Source organism: Mastigoproctus giganteus, chromosome 12 (assembly GCF_048544385.1).
Source record: "Mastigoproctus giganteus isolate SK-2022 chromosome 12, ASM4854438v1, whole genome shotgun sequence".
Lineage (NCBI taxonomy): Eukaryota > Metazoa > Arthropoda > Arachnida > Uropygi > Thelyphonidae > Mastigoproctus > Mastigoproctus giganteus.
Window position 1 is genome coordinate 169,217,077 of NC_143586.1, and position 12,989 is coordinate 169,230,065.

Consider the following 12,989-nt stretch of genomic DNA (forward strand, 5'->3'; position numbering starts at 1 on the left):
TTCTTAAAAAATACAACTTCTAAATTACTAATGATTATTATCAGTGAGTAATCATGCCAAAAACAATAAAAAACACAATCACACACCGCTGAAACCATATTTTTAACCATGCAGCTAATGCTATACTATGCAATGTATATGTCATACGTAGTATGCACTAAATTATATATATCATAATCAATCATAATTCACCAATCCATTTCAGCAAAATATAATATTTTTTTTCTAAATAAATGTTTATCTCATGTTTATATCGAAGTTAGAGTCAGATAGGTGGCGGTAAATGCTTTAAAAAATAGGTTATAAAATTTAATGTTATGTTATGAAAGTTTATTTATATGTATATATTTTTTTATTTATATATGTTATGTTATGAAAATTACATTTCTGTTAAACTTTATGCGCCTCCTTTTTCACTAGTCCGCACCTCCCCAGGGAGGCACGCCTCCCAGTTTGGAAATTGCTGCCTTACGCTATCAGTTCGAGATATATATACGTTGCGCTTTTCTTATTGACTATAATATGGCGGCTAGTTCAACAATACTGGCGGCAACGCTGGGAATCGTAACTTCAAAAAATCGATAGTTAATTCAAAATAAGAAGCTAACGAAGCTACTAAACCTATTTAATATCTCTGTAAAACACAATGTAGTATGTCAATTAACGAAGAATTAAAAATACTTATCCCTTTACAGATGAAGTCATCATTAAATATCCCTTTAATTATGACTTACTGAAAGACATCATTCATTAGCTTTGCACTACACAAGGGTAAAACTAATGAACAAGAGTTACCAAAGCACAAAAACACCAAACAATGTACATAATATTGCAAATGCTGTATGTGTCTCTATTTTGCAATGTAGACTACCACAGAAGATTACATGACCAATTTGATTATGAAAATAAGCAGAAATTCACATTTTTTTAAATTACAATTTTAATATAGTTTATTAGTCTTTATTGTGAAAAGAAAAGGACAGAGAAACTCTTTGTCACCAACTATGCATTATGATGTCAGGATGGAGAAGGGTCAAATCAAGTAAAAAATAAGATTTCCACCATAAATCTAATTAGTTGGCAGCTATGTGATAGCAATAGCCAGCCCTTTAGTAAAAAGTCTACCAAAACCATACCTGAAATAAAAGTTCTTCACTTTCAGCATTTCCACCTTGTTTTGTATTTTTGGTCTTCTGTTTCTGTTTCTGAAAGAACAATAACTGTTCTCTTTCAAAAGAACTTAGCACGCAATATAAACATTAATTCATAGAGAACTTTAACTAATTATATCTTTCTTACCTGCCCTTCCAGTAGTCTATACTTGCTTTTTTGATGGACATGTGTTTCCTCTGATCGAAAATGTAAACTTCAAAATGAATACAGTTTCGCACATTCCTAAATATTATTCTAAACTGATACAATACCAGGAATATTATTTATCTAATTAGATCAATTTATTAGTAAACAGGCGACAAACACTACAGTTCAAGTAAACAAAAAATAGCAAAATATAAGTATGAGAAATCAGTGGTGAAAATGGTTAAGAATGGGCAAAGGCTCATGAGGTGGTAGAGTATATGCAGCTATATTAAAGAATGCTAGTAAATCTCACTGTCACTAGATTCTCAGTTGATTGTTTTGGATTGAAATGCAAATTCCTAAGTCATTCACAATGGAAGGATTACAAATAACCATAGAACTGTAAGTTTCTGTTTTACAGGCAGATAAAATGATGGAATCAGTCATTAAGGATACAATAAAGTAGGAGTAGCAGAGCTTAGTAACTCGACAGTCACATGAGGTAGTCTTTGGAGGTTTCAGATTTATACAAGATAATCTTCACTGATTTGAGAGTAGCACAAGATAATCATCATTAATTTGAAAGCCCCAAGCCACTGAAGTGCACTAACTTTTATAAAATAAAATTCATATAGGCAGTAAAAATGCCTGTATGAATAGAATTTTAGAGTGAATTTTTACAGCTTATAGTAATGGCGGCTTTAGTAATTTGGCATGCTTATTAATAAATAAAGAAGTAACAGTGATAATGGCAAATGACGCAAGAAGGCAAGCATACATAGCATCAGAAAAAAAAAAAAAAAAAAACCCAGTTCACCAGTCCATGGCCTCCAAGAATTTGGCTTGTTCTTCCTTGAATTAGCATTTAGCATTAGAAAAAGCACACGATGCAAGAAAGCAACATTATATAGCATCAGTCAAAAAAAAAAAAAACCCAGCTCATTTCACCAATCCACTTGCTCAAATATTTGTCTAGTTCTGCCCTGAATCAATTTAAGCTATCAACTTCTACACCAACACATGGCAGTTTCTTCTTGCAATCAACCACCAGCTGGCTAAAGGCAAACTTCCACACGTCTATCCTACAACTGTCTTTCCTCAATTTGAAGTTATGCCCTCTTAGGTGATTATTCTGAGCAAGAGGAAGAATCCCATCAACATTGAGCATGCTCAAACCATTCGAGGCATTATACACCTCAATCAGATCACCTCACAGGTGCCTCATCTCCAGAAACTGTAATTTGCAAAACTTAAGCCTTTCTTCATGAGAGCCACCCTTTATTCCATTCACTAATATTGTTACCCTTCTCCATACTCATTCCAGCAGCTCTACATCCTTCTTAATATGAGGCCTCCAGATCTGTATACAGTACTCAAGGTGCAGCCCGACCATTGCATTATACAAGGAGATAATCACTTCCTTATCCCTGCTAGAAAAATTCCTGTATATATCATTGACAAGACACCACAAACTACTCTTGCAGACAGTCTGCACTGCTCAGAAAACTTCATATCTGCCTGCACAATTACCCCCGGGTCCTTTTCATTCTCTACCACCCTGAGTAGCACCACACAGTTGATACATTACTCTGGGGTTACTGCTTCCCATATGCAGTACTTTACATTTGTCAATTTTAATCAGTTGCCACCTCTCAGCCCATCTGATCAACTTTTCTAGATCCTATTGCAGCAGCATACTGTCACTAACAACCGTGCAAACCTTCATATTGTCTGCAAACTAGGACATTAAGCCTGATATACCATCATCAATAAATACAGAAAACGACAATGGACCTAACACTAAATCCTGGGGGACTCCACTGATAACATTAGTCCACGAAGAGCAGATTACCACTCTCTGTCTTATCGCACACAACCATCCCTTTATCCATTCCAGCAATTTGCCTCCAATGCCACACTGCTCCAATTTGTGCAGCAGTCTTCCATGTGCAACAGTATCAAAAGCCTTTCTAAGATCCAAATATATGATATCAAAATTATTCTTTGCGTCCAGTTCCTTTGTGACCACATCATAGTATCCAATCAAATTCATCAGACAAGATTTCCCCTTAACAAACAAATGCTGTGTCCAAGCTAGAACTGAAGTCTTGTCTAGATGATCCTGCAGTGCTTCTTTAGCCAGTGCCTCCATTAATTTCCCTGAAACCGAAGTTAAACTAACAGGTCTGTAATTACTTGTATCACCCTTTGATCCTCTTTTGTGAATTGTGGTCACATTTGCACTTCTCCAGTCCTGGGTACCGCTGCTTAGTCCAAGGAAGCTCTCATAATTATAGCAAACGGTTTGCTTACTTCCTTTGCTGCCTCCTTTAATATAACCGGATAGATCCCATCCACCCCCAGGTACCTTTCTTATGTTTATATTCAATAATTTCTCCTCCTCTTTGCTCACAATTATTATAAAATCATCTAGCTCACTGCCAGAGTTTAATTCACCACTGGCATTCCCCTCCCTGAATAACTCCTCATGTATGAATGTAGATGGAAAATACTCATTTAGTTTGTTAGCTACCTGAGCAGGATTCATCAAAAGTTGAACAAATAATATCAAGTGGACCAATCTGATCCATCTTGTTCCTTCTAGAGTTTACATAAGTAAAGAACCCTTTGCTGTTTTTCTTTGCATCCTTTGTCAAAGATTTCTCGTAATCTGCCATTGCCTGCCTAACCTCCTTTGTGACTTGATTACAGACCAGCTTATATCTATCATAGGCTTCCGTGTCACCTATTAATTTATATGTATCCCATGCATTTTTTTTCTATGCCACATGTCTGATTAGTTCATCTGACATCCATTTATGCTAAACCTGGAACAATATTTCTTAGTTGGTATGAAAACCTATCATCTTCCAAGATTAATGCTTTGAATCTTTCCATTTTGAATTTGCTGTTGGTAATATCATCAGTTGTTCCCACCATATAGAATTTAAATACTGTCTCAGATCACCGTAGTCACCTTTACAAAAGCAAAAACCCTTCCCTTTACCCCTGATGATAGTTACCTCTTTGAGTAAATCCCACCTCAGCATACTGTGATCACTGCCACCATTATGAATCTGCAGATTCTTAATGCATGAAGAATCACTACTGATAATCAAATCAAGAGTATTACTCCCTCTAGTTGCCTAATGAACATGCTGATGCAGAAAACAATCATCCAATAAATCCACAAAACCTTTGCTAGTGTGTGAGTGACCAACCCACAAATTGCAGTCAATATCTGGGAAATTAAAATCCCCCATTATAAGACTCTCTGATTTACTGGCCCACTCTATTTCTCTGTACAGTTCCTTATTATACTCATCAGAGTCATTAGGCCTATAACACACTCGTACTCTCAATTTTGATCTCCCAATTCTTATGTTGCACCAAACTGACTCGAAACCTCACTGTCCAGCGATATCAATGGCTTCACTTCCTTGGATTTTATGTGTTTCTTAACTAATAGTATAGCCCCCTCCTCCCTTCCTAACTTGTCTATCCTTCCTGTACACATTGTAATCCCCAAATTCCAGTTCTGCATTCCTTATATTTTAGTATTAAATCAGCTCACACCAACCATAAGAATAAGTATTTACTGTAACTAAAATATTTATTTACATATTAAAATAAAATAAATATTTACAAAAACTACTATTATATTAAATATACATGTAAAAACATTAAAACTGTGATAAAATCCTTGAGATAAAATACACTAAAATAAACCGGATTAAAAGCGATAAAAACTATAAAAATCTCTGGAGCTTTCGGAAGCTTGCGCTCCCTTCCTCAGCAGTAACAAAACTTCCTGCAGCACGTCCATATATATAACAGGCTCACGGTACCTATACACGCGGTGCAGTCGGCGCATGGTCTGAACTGGAAGCGGAAATAGCTCGGGAACGTGTTAAGCAAAACCGTTCATCCGTACTTAGGATAATAGTTTCAAACAGAGGATGCATACGCATACCTCTGTCCCTATTCATAATATTGTGGTCGGATGAACAGATTCGTAGGCTCTCGAGCCATTTACGGTTCCAGAACCCATGCGCTCGATCCATGATAACCGCATCCTTATATCTGTGGGACACCATGTCTCTGATATCCCAACAATATCTGCCTGTGATGTTCTGAGCAATACCTCAAATTCATCAAATTTATTTACCAAACTCCTAGCATTGGTGTACATGCAAGTATACATGCACCTGTTCCTATTCTTAGCTACCGTAACACAACCCATGTGTTTACTTGTACCGCAATGACTCCCAGCAGTCTCTGAAATACCCTGCATCTTGTTTTCCAGGCGGCTGCTCATTCCAAAAGAAGCAGTGAAAGAATCACTTTCACTTCTGCCAGTGGCTACTGTTAATCTATTAGTCCTTGTATCCCCCCAAGCTAGCAGTTTTCCAACCCACCTAACACTGCCTCGATAACCTCAGTAAATATTCTTGCACCCTTTCTATTTAAGTGTATCCCATCCCTGTAGAAGCAGTCTCTCCTGTTAACAAGTATAGACCAGACTGAAAAAAAATTATACTCCTTTTACGAGATATAAGACAAGACTGAGTTTTAGGATTGAAATCAACTAAGTTGTCTTTGCCCCACTGGAGAATTACCTGGAGATCAGCATTTAAGGAATTGGTAGCAGATATTTGAGAAGTTGCACTTGATTGAGCAGGGCAAGGTTTTTCAAAATGGAAACTGGAATGCAATGTGCTATCATCAGCAAAACTATGAATAGGATTTCCAGTCAATGGAAGAAGGTCATTAATATACAAGAGGAAAAGAGTGGAGGAAAGAACTGAACATTGGGAAGACACCAGCGTTAGCGGAGAAGTTGGAAGACAAAGAGACATCTACCATCACCCTCAGTGAGTGATCAGAGAGAAAACTGGATAACCAATTAACAAAAACATTTGCAAACCATAAGATGGAAGCTTGTTTAGAAGACCTTTATGCCAAACACGATCGAAAGCCTTTGAGATGTCAAGAGCAACTGCTTATGTTTCACCGAACTTTTCCATAATTTGTCCATAAATGCGTAACATAAGCCAGAATATCACCAGTGGATTGACACTGACGGAATCCATATTGGCGATTGTTGATCAGATAGAAGATTTCTAGGTAGTTTAAGAATTGGCAGTTAATTGATTTCTCCATTTCTTTAGAAAGAGTAGAAGTAATTGCAATGGGACGATAACTGGATGGGAAGGATTTGTCACTCTTTTTAGGAACTGGCTGGATATGAGCAAATTTCCAAGCAGAAGGAAACACCTTTGGAATAAGAAAGTAAAAAAAGGCGGCAAGGAATAGGAGTAAGTTCCGGAGCACAGGTTTTGAGAACAAGTGGAGAAATACCATCAGGACCTGGAGCTTTCTTAGCATCAAGTTTCGTCAAAATCCTGAGATCCTTCTGACGGAAGGCCACATGAGGCATTGAATGAAGTGTGTTTTATCAAGATCATTAATACATGAGTTGGAAGAAAAATGGGATGCTAGTAGGTCAGCTTTAACCTTGGCTGAAGTGACAACAGAACCATCTGATTTTGACAAAGGTGGGAGCAGAGATGGGCAAAAGTTGCGGCTATCAGCTTTGGCAAGAGACTAGAGTGCTCGGCTAACATTAGGGCAAGAAGCAAGTTTTCTACTCTTAGCCTGTTCAAAATCTAGTTTGGACTGATTAATAATAACTACTGATGCTATGCTGCTGCAACAGGATCTGTAAAGGTTGAACAGATGGGCTGAGAGGTGGCAAATGAAGTTCAACTTTGACAAATGTAAAGTACTACATATGGGAAACAGCAACCCCAGAGCAACATATCAACTCTGTGGTACTACGCTGACAGTGGTAGAGAATGAAAAGGACCTGGGGGTAATTGTGCAGGCAGATATGAAGTTTTCTGAGCAGTGCAGACGAGCTGCAAGAGTAGCTCATGGTGTCTTGTCAATGATATACAGGAATTTTTCTAGCAGGGATAAGGAGGTGATTATTCCCTTGTATAAGGCAATGGTCAGACCACACCTTGAGTACTGTATACAGGTCTGGAGGCTTCATTTCAAGGAGGATGTAGAGCTGCTGGAATGAGTACAGAGAAGGATAACAAGATTAGTGAATGGAACAAAGGGTTGCTCTTAAGAAGAAAGGCTTAAGTTTTGCAAATTACAGAGTCTGGAGACTAGGCACCGGCGAGGTGATCTGGTAGAGTTGTATAAAGCCTTGAATGGTTTGAGCATGCTCAATGCCGACGGGATCCTTACTCTTGCTCAGAATAATCACCTGAGAGGGCATAAATTCTAATTGAGGAAAGACAGATGTAGGATAGATGTGCGGAAATTTGCCTTTAGCCAGCGGGTAGTTGGTTGGTGGAACAGACTTCCATCCCTTGTTGTGTTTCAAACAGGTATTTCGAACGAGTGGAGGGGTGAAGTGGAAGTGGGTTTTTTTTTTTTTTTTTTTGCTGATGCTGCATAAGCTTGCTTTCTTGCATCATATGCCTCTACTAATGCTAATGCTAAATCATTAATACTGCTGAGTTTGCAAATGAGAATTGTTATACACAATAAAAATGCAATAGAAACCTGAAAACGTCATGAAACTGTAAGACATAAAATCTTACAAATATATTTCTGTCAGTAAGTATAGTGTGTGTGTGGAAGTAAAGCACTTAAGGAATAATGAAAACATCGTTACGCAAATATTTCCATTAGTGGCAGTAGGCCTTTTAGGGCAATTAAGGAATATGGTGAACAACAGTATGGCAGGTGCGGAAGGGCTAAAATTAAAAGCTTCTGAATAATAGTTTAATCCATCTATTACACCGCTACTTGAAGATGCGGCACTTAGTGCATTTTGGGAAAGGGTGTCGGTATGGGGCAGTTAAAAGATATTGTGAACAGGTGACCTTGAGGTAAAAGGTGAAAGCATTTCATTGTGTGGGAAAAATATTCTGTTTTTCCCACAAAAGGTAGAAGAGTGAGTTTAAAGAATAACACTGTGATTGGATCAGGTTTAAATTAGATAGGGGAGATAGGTACCATATTTCCCCATGTATAAAATGCGCATTTTTTCGAAAAATTTGGGGTCTAAAAACTGGGTGCGTCTTATACAGTGGTTGTAGATTTTTTTTACTTGCTTTTCCCGCTTTTTCGCACTTGTTGTCTTTGCGGTCATTGTTTTGCACTTGTTACCGGCATATTAGGTTACAATCTGCCCAGAAATGGCTCAGAAAAGATTTTTGTACAGTGCTGAATTCAAGGTAAAAGTGATCCAGTTTGCAAAAGTGAATGGAAATCATGCTGCTGAACGTAAGTTCGGTCCTCCTCCGACTGAGAAAACAATCCGAGATTGGCTATGGGAAGAAGAAGCCCTACTGAAAAACGCCACGGCAGAAGAAGGCCATTAGAGGCATGTCAGCAAAATGGCCTGATTTAGAGAGGGAATTGAAGATGTGGATTGAGGAGCAAAGGGCAATTGGAATTCCTGTGTCCACAAAGATGGTTCAGCATGAGGCAAGAAGAATTGCTGATGAAAAAGAAGTTACTGATTTCAAAGGAGGACACAATTGGTGCTTCAGGTTCATGAAACAGAATGGACTAAGCATGCGTACATGCACCAGACTTGCCCAAAAGATGTTTGAAAGCTATGAGCAGAAGGTCCTTGAATGTCATTGTTTTGTCATTCAGTGTAGGAAGACACATCAGTTTGAGTTGGGACAGATTGCAAATATGGACAAAGTCCCCCTTCAATTTGATGTCCCAAGTAACAGAACTGTTGATAAGAAGGGGGCGAAAACTAACTGTGAAGACAAGTGGACATGAAAAGTGCCATTATACAGTTTTCTAGCTTGTTGTGCCGACGGAACCAATCTGCCTCCTATGCTGATTTTCAAATGCAAAACAATGCCAAAAGAAGACATTCCTCGAGGAGTGATTGTCCACGTTCATGACAAGGGTTGGATGGATCAGGATGGGATGAAGATCTGGTTTGAGAAAGTTCGGAGCAGGAGACCAGGTGGGCTCTTACACAAACCTGCCCTATTGGTGCTTGATCAGTTCAAGGCACACATAACAAAAAATACAAAGAAGATGGCTGCAGAGCAAAAAACAAAACTTGCCGTCATACCTGGAGGCTTGACATCCCAGCTCCAACCACTTGATGTCAGCATTAACAAACCCTTCAAAGCTGCCATGAGAGACGAATGGAACCAATGGATGAAGTCTTCTGGGGACAATTTGATACCAGCAGAAAGAGTGAAGAAACCAACTATAGGAGAAGTTTGTACCTGGGTGAAAAGATCCTGGGATAATATCAAGATTGAGATCGTTGTCAAATCATTTAAGAAGTGTGGCATTTCACATGCCATAGATGGAACTGAGGACGAGGCAATATATGAAGACAGTGATTCGTCATCAGACACAGATGAGGACAAGCTAATGGATGGGAGTTTTGACAGTGATGAGTTGTATGAATTTTATGATGAATAAAACTTGAGTTCAATAACTTTATGTAATACATGTTTTTTTCAAATTTTGGGCCCCAAAATTAAGGTGCGTCTTATACATTGGGAAATACGGTAAATGCGTGCAAACCCCGCTGGGGTTGCATATAAGTTTGTGTATAAAAAAGTAGTACAAGGGGCGATTGTAACTTGCAATAAATTAAATAAATAAATAAATGAGAAGGAAATAAATAAGGTGCTCTCACGAAAAGAGGGTTTGTGGTTGTTGTTTGGAGGGGTTGCAGACTTTCAGTGGTAGTTCTGGGTTCAGTTCAGGCCCAGTTCTGGGAGTGTCCAGCTATATAGTGAATGGTTCTTCTGGGCATGTTCCTGTGCTAGAAGTTAATCCAAAGTTGAATAACAGGCCAGTCAGATAGTGCCCTGGTTTCTACTACTGCTGTGGTAATTCACATGCCATAGATGGAACAATATATCGTGTCTGTGAAAATACGTCGATTTTTTTATATGGATCTGTCGTCAATTTGTAAATCTTTTCAAAAATTTTTTTTTTTCCTATCATTGTTTTTAATATATTATCCTTCAGTATTAACAGAGAACTGTTCTCAAAATCCCGAAATAAGACAGTATTGGAAGAGCCTATACAGCAGAGATGCAGAGTTAAACTGACAAGAGAGAGAGAGAGAGAGATCACCACACTCCGTGGAAGGAACCCACACAAAGGAATCCCACCGTGAAAGAGAAGGAAGGTAAGTCCTCTGAACTGTGTTGTTTTGGAAATAGCACTTAGATAAAGTGGGAGATTATTTTAGGTAAGGATGAAGTTGAAGAAACACAAGAAATAAGGAAATTTTCGGCATTGAGTTGGTTTACTGGTTGAAGTTGTAAACAAAATTGATATTGCTAAATTAAGAGAGATTACATGGAACTGTTCGCATTAAGTCAGCGACTTATGGATTGCTGTCGTGAAGAGAATTGATATTGCTGATTAAGAGGCTCACATCTGGTGACTATGGAGTTGACACACCCAGGGTTCTGAGCTGGATATCAGCATTCTTCTCTTTCTTGGTGATTCCTTTCTACTTCTGACTCTCTCTCTCTCTCTCTCTCTCAGGATAGAGAGAGAGAGAGAAAATTGGAAATTGGAAAGGTGAAGAGTATCCTCAAGAGAGACAGCACCCACAGCAAACATGAGTCCAGTAATCAGAGAATAGGAGAATACTTGGACACACCGAAGCAGAATCTCCTCGCACTCAGCAAGAGACTACACCGATACAAAGAGAGTTCCCAGAGGAAAATAAACTGCCAAATCTTCACTGAAGACCAAAGAGGAAACTGGGTGAAGATGAGAAAGCAGGATACAGACCACCCAAGAAAAAGATGATCAAGGAGCTCTAGGGAAATATCTGAAGCAGTGAAGACATAACAGCAAAGCACCCTGGACAGAAGTAGAACGGAAGAAAACAAAAGACATACAAGAGATGAGAGAGTGGGAGATTCGAGAAGAAGAAGTAAAACAGCCGATCAGGAACACCCACAACTGGCGAACCCTGGGAATTGATAACATCCACAACTACTGGTACAAGAAGCTCATCTGCACACACCAGCACCTAGCAGAGCAGTTCACTCGAATGATAAGGCACCCGGAGACAATCCTGAAGTTTCTCACTGAACGAGTCACATATCTGAAGCCTAAAGATGAAGAAACAAGAAACCTGGTGAAATACAGGCTAATCACATGCTTCCCAACGATGTACAAGATCCTAAACAGCTGCATAACTAAGAAGATATCAGACCACTTAGAGAGTCAGAACATAATGGCCAAACAGCAGAAAGGGTTCAAGCGGAGGAGCAAAGGATGCAAGGAGCAATTAACCATTGATGCCACAGTTATGGAGCAAGCCTTCAAGAACCACCGCAACCTATACACGCCCTACATCATTTACCGCAAGGCGCAAGGCCTTTGACTCCGTACCTCATAGCTGGCTAATAGAGACCCTGAAGATCTACAAGGTCAATCCGATAGTGACAAACTTCCTAGGAGCAACAATGGCGAAATGGAGTACCACCATTAAGGTTGAGAACATCACAACCAGGCCAATCCCAATTAGAAGAGGAATCTTTCAGGGAGATGCTCTGAGCCTACTATGGTTCTGGCTAGCACTCAATCCGCTATTCACCATGCTCAAAGGCAGCAAGTATGGATATAACCTCAAAGAAAGAAGAAAGAACCTGTACACCCTCACCCACCTGATGTACATCAAGCTCTACGCGGCAACCGAGATGCAACCCCAGCAACTTCTCCGGATCACCAAAGAATTCAGCAAGGACATCAGGATGGAATTAGGTCTAGAAAAATGCAAGACCCACACACTGCACCAGGGAAAATTAGTTGGCCGAAACTACCAGCTGCTGACTGGTAAAGAGATAGAAGCTACGACAGAAGGAGAGACCTACAAATACCTAGGGAAGATGCAAGCTAGAGAAGTTGGAACACAAGGAAATCAAGAAATGCCTGACCGAAAAATATCATAAGAGACTCAGAAGCCTGCTGAAAGCAAAATTGAATGGAGGGAACACAGTTAAAGCCATAAACACCTATGCAGCTCCAGTAATAACATACACATTCGGGGTCAGAGATTGGACTAACACCAAGCTAGAAGATATCATGCAAAAGACAATGACAATGATGACCAAGAGTCGCCAACACCACTCGAAGTCAGCAGTGGAGAGAATAACAATACCTCGGAAAGAGGGGGGAGGGGCATAATAGACCTGACAGAACAACAGAAAACAGCGATAGTTAACCTGAAGGATTACTTCGACACAGCACCACCCCACCAGGCCATAAGGAAGATAGATAAGTGGTATACCCCACTCGACCTAAGAGAGTGGGGTATACCACTCCCGCCCAAATGGTACAAGAAACGAAGATAGAAAGATGGGCAAAGAAGACACTCCATGGCAGACACTACAATGACCTCCACCAATATCACATTGATAACATTGCTTCCAATGCATGGCTCACAAGCGGGATGCTCTTCCCCGAGACTGAAGGATTCACGCTGGCCATCCAAGACCAGGTAATCAACACCAGAAACTATAGAAAATACATCGCAAAGGAGCCCGGAATATCAGATGACACATGTCGACGATGCTACCTGGCCTTAGAAATGATCTAACACATCACCACGAGGTGCAAGGTGATCACCCAGATTGAGTACACTCATA

General features: G+C 39.4%; 1 protein-coding gene across 1 annotated transcript in view; it reads right to left on the reverse strand.

Moving 5' to 3' along the window:
- LOC150077584 (uncharacterized) overlaps positions 1-12,989 on the reverse strand; it is a 246,973-nt gene that overhangs the window by 55,364 nt on the left and 178,620 nt on the right. Inside the window, exon 11 of the mRNA XM_090385952.1 lies at positions 1,137-1,205. Within this exon, the coding sequence (XP_090242078.1) occupies positions 1,137-1,205 (69 nt within the window). The remainder of the gene's footprint in view (positions 1-1,136; positions 1,206-12,989) is intronic.